The 18,197-nt window shown below is 36.0% G+C and overlaps 1 protein-coding gene and 3 pseudogenes across 1 annotated transcript; all 4 read left to right on the top strand.

The window, feature by feature from the left end:
- Positions 1-3,343: 3,343 nt before the first annotated feature.
- On the top strand, positions 3,344-3,781 carry LOC149165757 (uncharacterized). Its single transcript, XM_089429925.1, has one exon. It carries the CDS (start codon positions 3,344-3,346, stop codon positions 3,779-3,781), a length of 438 nt encoding a protein of 145 aa, XP_089286051.1.
- Positions 3,782-5,621: 1,840 nt separating this feature from the next.
- On the top strand, positions 5,622-7,341 carry LOC149165758 (phosphoserine aminotransferase 1, chloroplastic-like; annotated as a pseudogene).
- A 23-nt stretch (positions 7,342-7,364) lies between these two features.
- LOC149165759 (phosphoserine aminotransferase 1, chloroplastic-like) lies at positions 7,365-8,264 on the top strand (annotated as a pseudogene).
- Position 8,265: 1 nt separating this feature from the next.
- Positions 8,266-9,361, top strand: LOC149165760 (phosphoserine aminotransferase 1, chloroplastic pseudogene; annotated as a pseudogene).
- Positions 9,362-18,197: the final 8,836 nt, after the last annotated feature.

The following is an 18,197-nucleotide window of genomic DNA, read 5'->3' on the forward strand; positions in this document are numbered from 1 at the left end:
GGAAACTTGGGCATGTCTTCTTCAATTAAGAGGAAGAGATAGACACAACATTCTTGTCTTCACTTGGGAAGAAATAATGGGAGGATTGGGTAATCATCTGGCATTCGATACTCTTTGAGGATGTGTAGGGCATCCAAGACAAGAGTAGGCAAGAGGACTGATATTCTTTGAGGGTTGGGAACCCAAGATAAGAATAATCCTAGAAGGTCATACTCAGTGAACACCCGGGTAGGTATGTACCTTGAGAGGTAGTGATGTAGGTGTTTATCATCACTGGTCTCGCCAACATTGTGCTATGATCTATTGAGAAATAGAGTTGTTAGTCCAGGCCTTGCTATGTGACAATGTTGGTTATAATGATACTATACAAATCGATTACTAGTCCAACTCCTTTTATGAGATCTCTTTAGTGTTGAATAGCCATGTACCATTTAATGAATACCTCCCTAGTTAAGAGGGAGTGTTGAAGGAAAAGTAACTAGGTTCGGTTTTCATTATGACTTGTAACAATAATTTTATGAAGAAAATTGTTATTCCTTGCATCATGGCTTTCATGAGCAATATGTATTTACCATAGGTCAAAGACTTCTTCTTGATGTCTTTAGGATTTTTATGTATCACCATAAATGTTATGAAAGTCATAAGGTCAAAGATCAAAGGGTACATTCCAAGATAAGTGTCACTATCATCATGCAAATTCGCTCTACAAATTGCAATATATCTCCTTGACATGTTGACTGATATTCAAAGGGTCTCTTGTCGGCTTGAGGCATTATCGTTGACTTATATACATATAAGGGTAACGTAGAATCAAATGAAGAACAAATCTTCAAAACACACATTACAATCATCAAATACACAGTGGACATGTCTTGAAGGACAAAGTCTCGGTATATCTCTCAGAAGCTCGATATATCTCTCTCAAGGTCTGTAGTTAAAGCTCAGACATGTCTCAAAGGCAAAGTCTCGGTGTATCTCTCAGAGTATCGGGATTTCTCTCAAAGTCTCGGTATATATCTCAAAGTCTTGGTATATCTCTCAGAGTCTACGTGTGAAGCTCGATATGTTTCCTGGAAGCCTATAAGGATATCTCGGAAACCTCTCAATCATATATATATATATATATATATCGAAAGCCTGAAAGGAATCCTTGGTGACATCCTTTAGAAGTGCAAAAATCATCCACTGTAATGTATATATCTCAGGACTAATAAAAGGATTGCACATATACTCACACAATAACAAGTTCTCAATGCAACGTTAACTGGTGGCATAACTTATCTCTGGTATAACCGATGAGGAATCAAATAATTGTGGCAAGTCAAGAAGAGAAGATGTCAAAGACAGTGACAGGACAATGAAAACATAAGAAGAATAAGTACAGTGATGTCAAGACAATGAATCATAGATCAAACAGTGCAAAAGATAGTGACAAACATCTTGAAGGTAACTTTGAATCTATTTTGTTAAGGGTCCTGATATTCATCATCTAAATATCTATAAGAAGAGATGCAAGGTTTTTACTCTCAAGAGGAGAAGTTTTTCCCTGGCTTGGAGCCAACATCTTGTGTACTTATGTTTTGGTAGCAGTTTGAGGAAGTAAACACATACACTAATAATAAGAGAAGAAGATCAAGCTAACAAAGATAAATTGTAAAAGTGCTTCACAAATTGTTATCGAGTCTAGAAGAATCCTACTATACATAATTGCCCTTTATTCTTTAACATCATCCAACTTTTTTTCCAATCTTGTGGATGTCTCTAAATTTGGGGTCATGTATGCTGGAGCTCAGAAAAACGTACGGCCATCAGGTGTAACCATTATTATAATAAGAAATTACCTCATTGGCAATGCTCAACAGGTCACCCCCTCATGTTGGATTAAAAAATTCACGCGGAGAACAAGTCTTTATACAACACACCACCTTGCTTTACAATCTATAAGTGTGGCTTGGTCTTTGAGGATCTCCTTACACAGGGGATTAAGCGAAATATAGAAGAAAAATGTTTAGAAGGTTAAGATTCTCCATGATGCCATCAATGTGAGTAATGAGTTATATCGTTGCCCAGTGCAAGAACCAATGAGGTCTCTCAAGAAAGTTCCATTTATACTCAAGAAGTCTGAGCTTGAGAGTGATTTTTATCAAATAGGACTCTACCTACAAATGTTATAAAAAAATCAAGCTCAGGCAGAGCTCTAGAACTGGAGGGGCTTGGGGATGAGCATAATGGAGATGAACCACATAGGTAAGGAGTTCACTTTTGTTATACAAAAGGCTAAGTTTGATCTGCGTTAGCTTCTTAGCATTCCTACAAATTATGAGATCCTTTTCCTTCAGGGTAGGGCTTCAACACAATTTTCTTGTTTGTCGTTAAAATTGTGTAGTGTAGAAGATACAATAGATGATATTGTGACTAGATCATAGGGTGACAAGGTCTTCAAAGAAGGTCAAAGTTTTTGCAAGGCCAATCTGGCTTGGTCCGGAAAAGCTACGATGTATACGAAAATATCCTTTGAGGAGGAAATCTAGTTAAACCAAAATACAAAATACTTGCATATTTGTGTCAATGATACCATTCATGTTGTTGAGTTTGAGAACTACCCTACACCCAAAGGGGAGACTACCTTTCTGGTTGTTGATATGTCCTCCAAATTTTGTTCCAAGCTTGTGGATGCCTCTAAATATGGGGTCATCTATACTAGAGCTCAAAAAAAGAGGGACGTTCATTCGTCTGCTTCAACAGGGAAACAAAACTGAGATTTATAAATTAGAGCATAACTGAGATTTATAAAGAAGAGCATGAGAAAATTTTAGGGTCATGTGAGATTGAATGGGTTCTTTTCCAAGATAGGTATGGGCCTGATGGAAACAAGATTTGTGACTCTGTTCCGATAAAGACATGTCATCGGTGCAGACAGAAGAATCTTGAGCTATTGACACATTGCAGCGTACGTCAAGGCCAATTTTGTGGGGATTGCTTATATATGAGATATGGAGAAAACATTATGGAGGTTTTAAAAAAATCTGAATGGGTTCATCTGGCTTGTCGGGATATTTGGAACAAAAGTTGGAGGACATGTCAGCAACCTGAAAGGTAGTGTCCCCTTTGGGCGTAGGGTAGTTCTCAAACTCAACACCATGAATGGTCTCATTGGCATAAATATACAATAGATTATATTGTGACTAGATCATGGGCTGATAAGGTCTTGAGAGAAGGTCAAAGGTTGGGAAAGTCTACAAAAATATCCTCTGAGCAAGTAATTCAATTAAACCAAAATACAAAACACTTGCATACGTGTACTAATAATACCATTCGTGTTGTTGAGTTTGAGAACTACCCCATGCCTAAAGGGGAGACTACCATTCTGGTTGTTGACATGCCCTCCAACGTTTGTTCCAAACCTATGGGTGCCTCTAAATTTGGGGTCATCTATGGTGGAGCTCAAAAAAGAGGGAGTTCCATTCGTTCGCTTCAACACGGAAACAAACCTGAGATTTACAAAGAAGAGCACGAGAAACTTTTAGGGCCGTGCGAGACTGAATTGGTTCTTTTCCAAGATGGGTATGGTCCTGATGGAAATAGGATTTATGACTATGTTCGGGGTAAGACAAGTCATCATTGCAGAGGCAAGACACTTGGGCTACGGACACATTGCAGAAAATGCAACTTACGTCAAGGCCAGTTTTGTGGGGATTGCTTATATATGAGATATGGAGAAAACATTCTGGAGGTTTTAAAAAAATATGAATGGGTTTGTCTGGCTTGGCGGGATATTTGAAACTACGGGTTCTGTAGACTAAAGAAATGGTGGGCTTCTACTGGTACTCTATATAGAAATGCAAAGAGTTTGGGTTATATGTCAGTTGCACACTATCTGATCCTTTCTTAAGAGTCTTCGGCAAAAGCAGAGACTGCAGGAGTTGTCTCTGATAACCTTCTTTTAAAGGATAAAGATGACGTTTTACCCAATGGTGCAAGAAGATCTCGGACATTTACCACTGCTTCCGAGAGAACAACAAAATGCGATATTCCTGTGGAAGTGTGGATGGAAGAAAACAATTCATCGTCCAATGACACAGTAAGATTTCTTTCGTTTACTTCTGCTTCCATTAGAACTACAGAATCCAATAGTTCCACGGAGACGACAAATGAAAAAAACAATTCATAACGCTGAGAACAAGTCTTTGTACAACACCCCACCCTGCTTTACAACCTATAAGTATGCCTTGATCTTTGAGTATCTCCTTACATGGGGGATTAAGCGAAAAAGAGAAGAAAAATGTTTAGAATGTTAAGAATCTCCATGATGCGATCGATATGAGTAATGGGTTCTAACAATGCCTAGTGGGAGAATCATTCAGGTATCTGATGAAAGTGCCATTTACATTTGACGAGTCTGAGCTTGACAGTGATTTTATGAAATAAGACTCTGCCTACAAATGTTATAAAAAAAGCAAGCTCAGGAAGAGCTCTACAACTAGAGGGGCTTGGGGACGAGCATAATGAAGTTGAACCACACAGGTAAGGAGTTCACTTTTGTTATACAAAAGGCTAAGTCTGATCTACGTGATCTTCATAGCATTCCTGCAAATTATGAGATCCTTTTCCTTTAGGGTGGGGCTTCAACACAATTTTCTTGTTTTTCGTTAAACTTGTGTAGTGTAGAAGATGCAACAGATTATATTGTGACGCTGAGAACAAGTCTTTGTACACACACCACCTTGCTTTATAATCTATAATTGTGGCTTGGTCTTTGAGGATCTCCTTACACGAGGGATTAAGCGAAATAGAGAAGAAAAATGTTTAGAAGGTTAAGATTCTCCATGATGCGGTCGATGTGAGTAATGGGTTATATCGTTGCCCAGTGGAAGAACCAATGAGGTCTTTGATGAAAGTGCCATTCACATTCGAGAAGTCTGAGCTTGAGAGTAATTTTATCAAATAGGACTCTGCCTACAAATGTTATAAAAAAATCAAGCTCATGCAGAGCTCTAGGACTGGAGGGGCTTCGGGATGAGCATAACGGAGATGAACCACATAGGTAAGGAGTTCACATTTGTTATACAAAAGGCTAAGTCTGTTCTGCGTGAGCTTCTTTGCATTCCTGCAAATTATGAGATCCTTTTCCTTTAGGGCAGGGCTTCAACACAATTTTCTTTTTTGTCGTTAAACTTGTGTAGTGCAGAAGATACAACAAATTATATTGTGACTAGATCATGGGGTGACAAGGTCTTCAGAGAAGGTCAAATTTTTTGCTAAGGCCAAACTGGCTTGGTCCGGAAACGCTACAAAGTATACGAGAATATCCTCCGAGGAAGAAATCTAGTTAAACCAAGATACAAAATACTTGCATATTTGTGTCAATGATACCATTCATGTTGTTGAGTTTGAGAACTACCCTACACCCAAAGGGGAGACTACCTTTCTGATTGTTGATATGTCCTCCAACTTTTGTTCCAAGCTTGTGGATGCCTCTAAATATGGGGTCATCTATGCTAGAGCTAAAAAAAAAGGGATGTTCATTCGTCAGCTTCAAGAGGGAAACAAAACTGAGATTTATAAAGAAGAGCATGAGAAACTTTTACGGTCATGCGAGACTGAATGGGTTTTCTTCCAAGATGGGTATGGGCCTGATGGAAACAAGATTTTTGACTCTGTTCCGAGAAAGATATGTCATCAGTGCAGAGAGAAGAAACTTGAGGTATCCACACATTGCAGCAAATACAGCTTACGTCAAGGCCAATTTTGTGGGGATTGCTTATATATATCCAGAAAACATTCTGGAGGTTTTAAAAAAATCTGAATGGGTTTGTCTGGCTTGTCGGGATATTTGGAACGAAAGTTGGAGGACATGTCAGCAACCAAAAAGGTAGTGTCCCCTTTGGGCATAGGGTAGTTTTTAAAATCAACACCATGAATGGTCTCATTGGCATAAATATTGTAGTGTCCCCTTTGGGCATGGGGCAGTTCTTAAAATCAACACCATGAATGGTCTCATTGGCATAAATATACAATAGATTATATTTTGACTAGATCATGGGGTGACAAGGTCTTCGGAGAAAGTCAAAGGTTTTGCAAGGCCAATCTGGCTTGGTCTGGAAAGGCTACAAAGTATACGAAAATATCCTTTGAGGAGGAAATCCAGTTAAACCAAAATACAAAATACTTGCATATTTGTGCCAATGATACCATTCATGTTGTTGTGTTTGAGAACTACCCTACCCCGAAAGGGGAGACTACCATTCTGGTTGTTGACATGTCCTCCAACGTTTGTTCCAAGCCTATGGGTGCCTCTAAACTTGGGGTCATCTATGCTGGAGCTCAAAAAAACTTGGGGTCATCTGTGCTGGAGCTCAAAAAAAGAGGGAGGTCCATTCTTCGCTTCAACAGGGAAACAAACCTGAGATTTACAAAGAAGAGCACGAGAAACTTTTACGGTCATGCGAAACTGAATGGGTTCTTTTCCAAGCTGGGTATGGGCCTAATGGCAATAGGATTTATGAATGTGTTCGGGGAAAGACATGTCATCATTGCAGACAGAAGACACTTGGGCTACGGACACATTGCAGAAAATGCAACTTACGTCAAGGCCAGTTCTGTGGGGATTGGTTATCTATGAGATATGGAGAAAACATTCTGGAGGTTTAAAAAAAATATGAATGGGTTTGTCTGGCTTGGCGAGATATTTGCAACTATGACTTCTGTAGACTAAAGAAAGGATGGGCTCCTACTGGTACTCTATATAGAAATGCAAAGAGTTTGGGTTACATGTCAGTTGCACACTATCTGATCCTTTCTTAGAAGTCTTCGGCAAAAGCAAAGAGTGCAGGAATTGTCTCTGATAACTGCCTTTCAAAAGATAAAGATGACGTTTTACCCATTGGTGCAAGAAGATCTCTGACATTTACCTCTGCTTCTGAGAGAACAACAATATGCAATAGTTCTGTGGAAGTGACAACGGAAGAAAACAATTCATCGTCCTAAGGACACAAGAATATTTCTTTCGTTTACTTCCGCTTCCATTAGAACTACAGAATCCAATAGTTCCACGGAGATGACAAAGGAACAAAACAATTCATTACGCTGAGAATAAGTCTTTGTACAACACCCCACCTTGCTTTACAATCTATAAGTGTGGTTTGGTCTTTGAGGATCTCCTTACATGGGGGATTAAGCGAAAAAGAGAAGAAAAATGTTTAAAAGGTGAAGATTCTCCATGATCTGATCGATGTGAGTAATGGGTTCTATCAATGCCCAGTGGAAGAATCATTCAGGTATCTGATGAAAGTGCCATTTACACTCGAGAAGTCTGAGCTCGAGAGTGATTTTATGAAATAGGACTCTGCCTACAAAAGCTATAAAAAAAGCAAGCTCAGGAAGAGCTCTACAAGTGGAGGAGCTTGGGGATGAGCACAATGGAGATGAACCACAAAGGTAAGGAGTTCACTTTTGTTATACAAAAGTCTAAGTCTGATCTACGTGATCTTCTTAGCATTCCTGCAAATTATGAGATCCTTTTCCTTCAGAGTGGGGCTTCAACACAATTTTCTTGTTTGTCGTTAAAATTGTGTAGTGTAGAAGATGCAACAGATTATATTGTGACTGGATATAGGGTGACAAGGTCTTCATAGAAGGTCAAAGGTTTTTCAAGGCTAATCTGGCTTGGTCTGGAAAGGCTGCAAAGTATACGAGAATATCCTCTAAGGAGGAAATCCAGTTAAACCAAAATACAAAATATTTGCATATTTGTGCCCATGATACCATTCATGTTGTTGAGTTTGAGAACTACCCTACGCCCAAAGGGGAGACTACCTTTCTGGTTGTAGGAATGTCCTCCAACTTTTGTTGCAAGCCTGTGGATGCCTCTAAATTCAGGGTCATCTATGCTGGAGCTCAAAAAAATGTGGGCCAGCAGTGGTAATCCTTGTTATAATCATAAATGACCTTATTGGAAATGCTCGATAGAGCACCTCCCTCATGTTGGATTACAAAATTCATGTTGAGAACAAGCCTTTGTACAACACCCCACCTTGCTTTATAATCTATATGTGTGGCTTGGTCTTTGGCGATCTCCTTGCGCAAGGGGGATTGTGCGAAATAGAGAAGAAAAAATGTTCAGAAGGCTAAGATTCTCTATGATGTGAATCGTGATCGATGTGAGTAATGGGTTCTATCGTTGCCCATGGAAAAATCTGTTTGGTCTCTGATAAATGTGCTTTACACTCGAGAAGTCTGAGCTTGAGAGTGATTTTATCAAATAGGACTCTTCCTGCAAATGTTATAAAAAAGGGCTCAGGCAGAGCTCTACAACTGGAGGGGTTCAGGGATGAACATAATGGAGATGAGCCATAGTGGTAAGTTGTAAGGAGTTCACTTCTATTATACAAAAGGCTGAGTCTGATCTACGTAATCTTCTTAGCATTCCTGCAAATTATGAGGTCCTTTTCTTTCAGGGTGGGGCTTCAACAAAATTTTCTTGCTTGTCGTTAAACTTGTGTTGTAGTGTAGAAGATACAACAAATTATATTGTGATTGGATCATGGGGTGACAAGGCCTTTAGAGAAGGTCAAAGGTTTTGCAAGCCCAATCTGACTTAGTCTGGAAAGGCTACAGAGTATACAAAATACTCTCAAAGGAGGAAATCTAGTTAAACCCAAATGCAAAATACTTACATATTTGTGCCAATGAGACCATTCATGGTGTTGAGTTTAAGAATGCCAATGAGACCATTCATGATGTTGAGTTTAAGAACTACCATCCGGTCAAAGGGGACACTACCTTTTTGGCTAACATGTCCTCCAACTTTTGTTCCAAGCCTGTGGATGCCTCTAAATTTTTGCTCATCTATGTTGGAGCTTGGAAAAACCTAGGGCCAGCAGGGGTAACCATTATTATAATCAGAAATTACCTTGTTGGAAATGCTCAACAGAGCAACCCCCTCATGTTGGATTACAAAATTCACACTAAGAACAAGTCTTTGTACAACAACCCACCTTGCTTTACAATCTCTATGTGTGGCTTGGTGTTTGAGGATCACCTTGCACAGGGGCGTTTGAGCAAAATAAAGAAGAAAAATGTTCAGAAGGCTAAGATTCTCTATGATGTGATCGCTGCGAGCAATGGGTTCTATCGTTGCCCAATGGAAATGTCAGTCGGGTCTCTGATGAATGTTCCATTTACACTCGAGAAGTCTGAGCTCGAGAGTGATTTTATCAAATGGGCAACAAGCGAGGGCATGTTGCAGAGGAAGCGACATCTATGTGTGGGAGGAATGAGGGCTTCAATTTATAATGCAATGCCATTGGAAAGTGTGGAGAAATTCGTATCATTTATCAAGGTCTTCCAGGCTAACCATTAATTGAGTCTGACAGAATTCGTGGTCTCAAATCTGCAAGGCTTTTTATCGATCTGCTCTTTTATAATTAGTTAGTCTGAATGTTTTTCACGCAATGCATGTATTGAGTGTATCTAAGTTGTAGAGTTGAGGATCGAAGAATCTCAAGAAGATTTTGGGGTGGAGAAAGTCCAGTTGATGAATTTAGGAATTGTATTACTGGTAGATCTTTTGAGGCAATATTTGAAGAATCTTCTATGTCTACCTGCTAATAATTTTAGTTAATTGATTTGTTAGCCCACTTTATATAGATTCTCGATGAAATATTTTGCTAGTTTCATCTAGAATCTAGAGCATTGAATGTAATAACGATGTAGTTGTCCTATTACATGTTGGAAAGAAGAAGCCATGATATCTTGGATCTATGGAGTGCTTATATCAATGATATATGGAGTGCTTATATCAATTTCTCTTACATATTGAATACTACATTTCTTCTAGTTAGTGAGGTGTTATGTTACAGAGTTTGAACTTTTTCAATTCTGCATTTCTAAAAGTGAGTTACTTTTTATAGATTCAATCTATTACCACCATTTTTCTTCACGATTTGGTTCTACGATATGCCCGCAAACAGTGTGAAAGAGATCACATTCAATTGAGGCTGACTCATGAGTAGGAAAAGCAGCACTCTTGTGGAATCAAAAATATTTTTATCATTTGAATAATTAGGGACGGTCTTGTGGAATCAAAAATATTTTTATCATTTGAATAATTAGGGACGGTAGTATGAAATAGTTTAAAACAAGTACAACTACTAGAGGGCTCGTTTGATAGTTTAAAACAAGTACAATTATTTGAGGGTTCATTTGATATGGGAATAGTTTTAAGAAAATTTAATAAAACATTTTTCTATTTAAGAGTGGTAGTTTAGAACTCTTTTTTAATTGAAGTGATTTAAAAGGGTTGTGAGTGAATTTAATTGAGAGAATTTATCAGTTTGTTTTATATTTGTGAATAATACTCAAAGTAATTGACAAGATTATTTGCTCATTCTTTTTTGTTGTTGTAATTTTTAACTTAATTTGGAGTCTTGAAATATAGTAAAAATGGTACTCATAATTACAATAAGAGTTACCAAATCTGAATTACTAATAATAGTCAAAGTAACTGACGAAATTATTTAGCCATCCCTTTTTGTTGTTGCAATTTTTAACCTAATCTGAAGTCTTGACACATGGTAAAAATGGTACTCATAATTACAATGGGAGTTACCATATCTGAATTACTATTTGTATTCAATCACAAGTAAAGATTCAAGGCAACAATACCATAAACTAAATCAATTTCGTGGGCACATTGGAGTGGATTCCAAAATTGTACATCATTCAAATTGAGTACCAATCCATTCAAAGCATCTACTTAATTGTTGTTACCACATAACCAACCATGCAAATCAGTGTTAACTTGATTCAAATTGTTACATTATAAATTATGTGTATTCTATGGAAATTACAGTTCATGCATGCATAACAAAAAAATAACTTCATGTATTATGCATTCAAAGCTGAACTAAGAAATTATAAAAGTTTATGACTTTGTAATGAAGCCCATACCCGTGGACAACTTTTTCTCTAAATTTACCTATTAGAACAAGGCTGAGCCTATATTAAGAAGAGTTGTAAAACATTTTACATCTAATCTAAAACATAACTTGCATGATGCAAAATTGTCTATTATATAATAAAACTGTAATGGCACAATAACCAATACCATATTATTGAAAATAAAAACTTCTAAAAATAAAATAAAATTATATATCTACCTATATATAAAATTTAAAATCTAAAAACACTAAATATTTTGTATGATTGTGAAATCAAATTACAACCTTTTTTTTTTTTTAATTTAACAATCCAAACGACAAATCTTTGCATCTTTTTAAAGCCATTACTAATAATAAATTCAATATAAAAAAATATAAAATTAGAAAACACATAATTGAAAAAATAATACGTATCAATTTATTTTATATTACTCTATTCCGTATATAAGATAATATAAGTCAACATTTACAAAAGAACCAACTATCCAAAAAACATAATCTGGAATACTCTTGAAATCATGAACCTGGAATACCTTGATGATAATAAAGACAAGATGACTGAGGGCTTATTCTAATCAGAAGTTTCAGAACTTCTTAAAATAAATAAAAGTAAGTATCCCAATGCTCCTGTATCATAAAACATAATCTGGAATACTCTTGAAATCATGAACCTGGAATACCGTGATGATATTATAAAAGGAGACTCTTGAAATCATGAATCTGGAATACCTTGATGATAATAAAGACCAGATGACTGAGGGCTTATTCTAATCAGAAGTTTCAGAACTTTTTTAAATAAATAAAAGTAAGTATCCCAATGCTCCCGCACCATAAATTCCTGCAGATTTCACTCCCGTATCATAAATTCCTGCAGATTTCACTCCTGGGTGTCTGGCTCATCTGTGGGCAGCTCATATCGGCACAACGGGCAGGTATTTCTGCGATTAAGCCATTCAATGATGCAATGGCTATGATACAGATGGTTACATGGTAGTTGTTTCGCTGCTTCACCAACGGGCATCACGTCTGTACAGATGATACAAATTGCATTTTCACTGGTAGCTTGATCAACGAAAATTATCTGTGTAACCAAGTTCTCTATTGCTGACTGAGATGCAGGAACAGTGTGTTGATGCCCATCTTCAAATTCATTAATCCACTCATATTCTTCTTCAGAGAACGAATACAACATTCCCTCTTGACTATCACCATCTTCCTCCCATTCAGATTCGTCAATGGAACTCTCCATTGGTGCATCACTGCTAGACACTACACTATGATCATCTTGATCTCCCGGAGGATCATATATCACATCTTGATCTCCCGGAGGATCATATATGAATATAAGGCTGTTACTTGTGTAAAATTGCCATCTCAACTCCAATGTTTTGTCCTCCACATCGTGGAGAATACGTTGCCAATCCAGATTATTGCCCAGGATGCTTAGTAACACATTTTGAGATTGAGGCCTATGTGTTACTCTGACATGAAGAAAACGTGAAGTGATTGTCAGTTGTTGCTCAGCATTATCAGAACTGGAGTTAACAATACCTAAAATGGGTTCATGTCCTTCTTCACTGTCAGTGCCGTTGGAACCTTGTCTCGTTTGAGGTTCATGGAAGGCTATGTACTCTGGACTCAGTTCGATCGTTAGCCCATTCACATAATAATAAATCCAGTAAATTACTCCACCGTTTGAAAAACCCATGTGAGCAACATCTTCCAGTTTGGAAAGATCTTCATCCTGTGGAGACAGATTGGGAACTCCAACTCCAATGAAATATCTTAGAAGCTCCACGAACTTCCTTTCATTGTATTCCCTCTCCCTTTGCTGCAATTCACAATGAAAAAACACTTCTCTGCACCGACACTGGCCGCAAGAACAGATGTTCGATCCACATTCAACGCATTCTATTCCATGTATAGACACAATTTGACACCTATTTGACACATGGGATTGCTCCATGTTCAACCAAAATAGCTCCAGCCCCTGTTCTTCCAATGTAAGGGAACGAAAAACAAATCAAGGACTATAATTTTATTTTCCTGGTTGAAAATTAGAAATTAAAAAACCCTAATTAAAATGTAATAGATAACCCTCCGTAGTGGGTTTATGATCCAACTATACCGCAGCACGACCAGAATTTTATTTCTTTCATTCATTCAAAATTGACTAATGTAAGTCAAGAGGAGAACTCCCCTGTCAGAAACAGGGCGGCAGGGGGGGGCGCGAAAGTTTCTGCCTCTGTGGCACATGTGACGGTAGAAGGTGGGTTTGTGGTGTGTAAGTGCTCTGCTCAGGCAGGGTACATAGGCTTGTGGTGTGTAAGTGCTCTGCTCAGGCAGGGTACATAGTCTGTCCTTTTGAGGGGGTGCGGTGTGTTGTGTAGGTGTGTTGCTGCGGGTTCAGCTCCAGCATTAGAGAGGACGAATTGCTAAATCTACTGGCTCACCGATTGTTAGAGGGAATTAGAGGCATAACAGGAATTCCGATAGGGCATCAACAAATAATAGGCTAGGAAATTCATATTATAAGAATGGAAAATAAAAAAGCCCAGGAATTCATATTATAAGAATGGAAAACAAAAAAGGCACAAGGAACCACAACCAATAAGGCATATGAGCTAATGGAAATCATTTTTCTAAGTAAAAAAGTGGGGAAGCCTTAAGGCGTAGCTCATTGGCTTATGTGTCAGAAGAGCAGTTTTGGATCCATCAAAGGGCTGTCAGCACACTTGGTAGAGTTGAGTGGGTAAACTATAATGAGTTTAAATGGAAACTGATACATTAACAAACGTTCTATCTATTTATCTATCTATCTATCCCCAATACATACAGGGATGAGTTTGGCTTGTTTACAAAAAAAACTAAAAAAAAAAGAGCTTCACTGAAAAATAAAATAAAAAAAATGAGGTTGTTATGAGTTCAAATGGAAACATTAACCAACATTATATCTACCAATCCTTAATTGGACGTATTAACAAACATTGTATCTAGCTATCCCCAATACAACATTGTATCTAGCTATTCCCAATACAAATAGAGGCTTGAGACTTTAGCAACAAATGCATGGAAGTAGATAGGACCATAACCCATTACAGGAAGCATAACCCATTACAGGAAGGAAGCATTAAGACTATAACCCAAACCCCACTGTATTTGTACGAATTTGCTAAATGTACCCTACTATTGTTTTAAAAAAATGTATACAAATTTGATGATTCCATACCTGTATACTTCAAATAATATTTGATCACAGATTGCAGAATAATTTTCCCCTTAGAAAAAATAACTCTCCTCTTGGTTAATCTGTGGAAATTCAAAGACGCTCTTACTCTTGATATACTTGTTTTCTCTAAATGAGCACAACTTCAGTATATGCTCTTACTCTTGATATACTTGTTTTCTCTAAATAATCACAGCTTCAGTATACACTCTTACTCTTGATATACTTGTTTTCTCTAAATGAGCACGCACAGCGTAAGTATAATACCAATATCGGAATACACGATTTCTACCTTTATAAATATCCCAAAACCTAACCACTTAACGCGCCTTAATTATGTTTGAATCTAGATATTTAGGTATATTTATATATTTAATAATTTTTTAACTGACTGACTATTAATGTATATTAGTTTTGGTTATAATTTATTTTCTAATATATATTTATAATTATAAATGGACCATTTACCTTTGTTCTAATAAGAATCTCACGAACCAAGGTTACTTTTTAATTAAATAATGGTTATAACCCTATTCCGGTCCTAACTAATCCAGTCAAATCGAGCCATTGTCAATATAGCCGTTGGAGTTTCTGCTCTATCTATTTAACATGCAAAGCCTGATCTGCTCATTCAACTTGTCCTGATGATGAACCACACTAGTTGGTTCGAAACGCGTTGACAAATGAAATATCTTGTGATTTATGCCGAAAAATCTCTCATAAAGTTAATATGGATCACAGAAGCCTCAATTCAATGATTTCTACCTTTATAAATATCCCAAAACCTAACCACTTATTGTGCCTTAATTAATGAAGCCACGTGAACTCTAGGGTGAACTCCATGGGAGTTAATTTACTATCCATGATCTACGGGAAGTTATCCATGGTATTATCTCATGGATGACATAAATACTGAGGGGAAAACGTAAATTGAAAAGTAAATGGGTGAAATATGGTTCATGTAAATTTGATATGAAGCTAATATATTTAACGTATTTAAATTTGGAGTTGTCTTTAGTGCAACTTTTGGGACTTTCCGGTGCCGAAATTTGACAGAAAAATTTGAGGTGAAATCTTGATTTTTGTTATTTAAACTAGTTTTTTTACTGTATATATTTGAGGTGAAATCTTGATTTTTGTTATTTAAACTCGTTTTTTTACTGTATATATGTATTTAGCACCCTAAAAAAACCTTAGGGCACTTCAATTTGCAGGGGTTGTCCATCAAACATGTGATTTCAATAAACTCCTACTATATTTTAGAAAAACTAGACCGAAAAGCCCATCGGAAAAGCTACCAAAAAGTCTCACTAAAGACAACTCGTTTAAATTTGATAATGAATCAATGCTAATTAATCTTTTTCCCATACTTTTTCCTTTCCACTTAAATCTGGTGTATTGTTGATAACTTTTATCATTTAATTTATTTTATTTTAAGTTTATCTTTTAATACCACAGTTTCAATACTACAGGTCACCAATAGATGTGCCCAAAACCACCTCTATTGACCTAACAACCCTAACTATTTCACCAAAGCAAATTTACCTAATATTAACATATCCCAATACTTAACCACTTAGTGGGTAGAGTTCCAATAAAATATTGATTATTGAAATCATATTACATGGATTGTATATTTGTAAATATCACAAAACCCAACCACTTATTTGTCCTTCAATAATGAAATTACATCAACTACCCATGACCATTATTTAACGATATCCCAAAACTGAACCACTTAGTTTCCCTTCATGAATGAGGCTACATCAATTAACTGGTGAATATTATTCACACACTCTAAATATGTAGTGGAACTTATTAGTCTCTGCCAACAACAGGGATTTGACTACTATTAATCCTTAGTTTCCCTTCATGCATGAGGCTACATCAATGACCTAGTGAACATTATCACACACTTTAAATATGTAGTGGAACTTATTAGTCTCTGTCAATGACAGGGATTTGACTACTATTAATTTGTCTTTGAATTAGAGAAGCTATAATGTTTAAACTTGACAATAAATTATATATCTTTTTATGTATTGAAAATAATTATTTTTTAAAATATTTTATGAGAAAATAAGTTTAAGATCTTATTTAAAATTCCACTTAAATTTATTAATTATCATTTATGGTTAAGGCAAACTAATAGCTAATTCGCTGGTAAATCAAAGTTAATGGAGTCGTTTCATCCATTGTTGTTGTGAAATCAAAGTGCTCCTTGATCTATGTAGAATATATATTGATAGAAGATGATTATTATTAAATTCATATTTGTGGATGTGGGATTGAGTTGTCTACATTGTATTCTTGTAGTGAAATGTAGATGCACACCATCAAACTTTCAAAGTCTAGTGATAATTAGAATCTTCTTAAAGTTTGGTTTCAGTTGGTCTATTAAACTCTACCACTATTGTTCGAATGAAATAAGTTATCTAAAAGATAGTGATTTATCATTATCCCTAAGTACCACAAGCCTAGAACATGACATTACATGCTTTCTGCATTCAATTTTATTAGAATTTGCATTCTTCTTCCCAACAAAGGTAGATTCAAAAGAGTTAATCCTCTATGCCCATGATTTCCCACCCCAGCACTAAACATGCCTCCAACATCAACATGCCTCTTTTCAACCTTCCTCCTAATCTCCTCTCCAACAAATTACCACCTAATTCCTAACCAATTTGGCATCCTAGTCATCTTACTTATTGATCAAACTTTATTTAACTTAGGTATCTTGAAATTGCTTCTACTTCTATAGTTATCAATTCTATCTATTTTTTCCCATTCGTACTAATCAAACTATCTGCAATGAGGTGAGTACATTTCATTTATATTATCTCAATGGAGTATGATTCAAATATATATGAATCTCATAGCCAAATAAATATCTTGTTTAAGAAATTATTAAATGAAAATTACTATTTTAATCACTCATAAACATCTTGATTTCTTGTCCACTCTTAGAATTGTTGCTTTTAATATAAAGTCTCTTGTCCTGCAAGTGACTGCATTTTTCTCTTTCATACTAATACATTTAACTATAGTGATAACAATTTTCTCTTTCATACTAATTACATTTAACTATAGTGATAGCCTTTTTCTCTTTCACACTGATTACATTTAACTATAGTGATAGCCTTTGAAACTAAGTGAGCATATTATCATTTCCATTTACTAGACAAATACATAGTATAATGACACATAACTCTTTCTAGTGTTTGGAAATATTTGTTCATCTTGAATTTTCTTTCTATATAAAATCTTCTCTTATAACCCTAGCATTTTACCCTTTCCATGGGTATCTTAAAATATTTATGGAAGACAAGTGTAGTTATCTTTTTTCTTGATGTCTTATTGCATCTAAAATGTCAAAAGAGACCATCATTAAATTTCACTCGCTCAACACTATAATATTTAAATCACACACTCTATACTAAGATATGTGTGTGTGTGTGTGATCCTTCACTTATTCTTCCTCAAATGAGACTATCAAATCTTACAACTCGTCGCCATAAACCATTTAAACGAAAATGTGGAGGGTATTTATACTCATAAGACAATGTTTTAGAAGATAGGAGGTTGAACACTTGATCGTTAAGGATTACATGCTTAAGTGTCATGAAGATGTGATTGACTTTAATAGAAGCAATAAAATGCTAGACTTTTCTCTTTAATTCATTGTATAATTATACCCAAGTTAGGCAAAATCATTGTCTAGATATTTCATTGTTATTTAATGTGAAATTCTTGTATGTTTAAGAAATTTTGAAGCGTGTAATGGATACTTTTAGACAAGGGAGTAATCATGATGAAGACTTTCATTTTTGTTGTTATTATAAAATGTTAAGACTTTTCTCCATACTTTATTGTGTAACAACTTAAGTTAGCCAAACCATAGACCTCATATTTCGTTATCCTTAAATGTGAAATGTTTGTATTTTTAAGAATTTTTGGAGCACATAATATTTACTTTTTATAGATTAGTCACTATTTGATGAAAAATTTCATTCTTATTATTCCTAGAGGAT

The sequence above is a fragment of the Pinus tabuliformis genome, chromosome 5_1, assembly GCF_031772625.1.
Source record: "Pinus tabuliformis cultivar Carrire ecotype Pingquan chromosome 5_1, CPIR1, whole genome shotgun sequence".
Lineage (NCBI taxonomy): Eukaryota > Viridiplantae > Streptophyta > Pinopsida > Pinales > Pinaceae > Pinus > Pinus tabuliformis.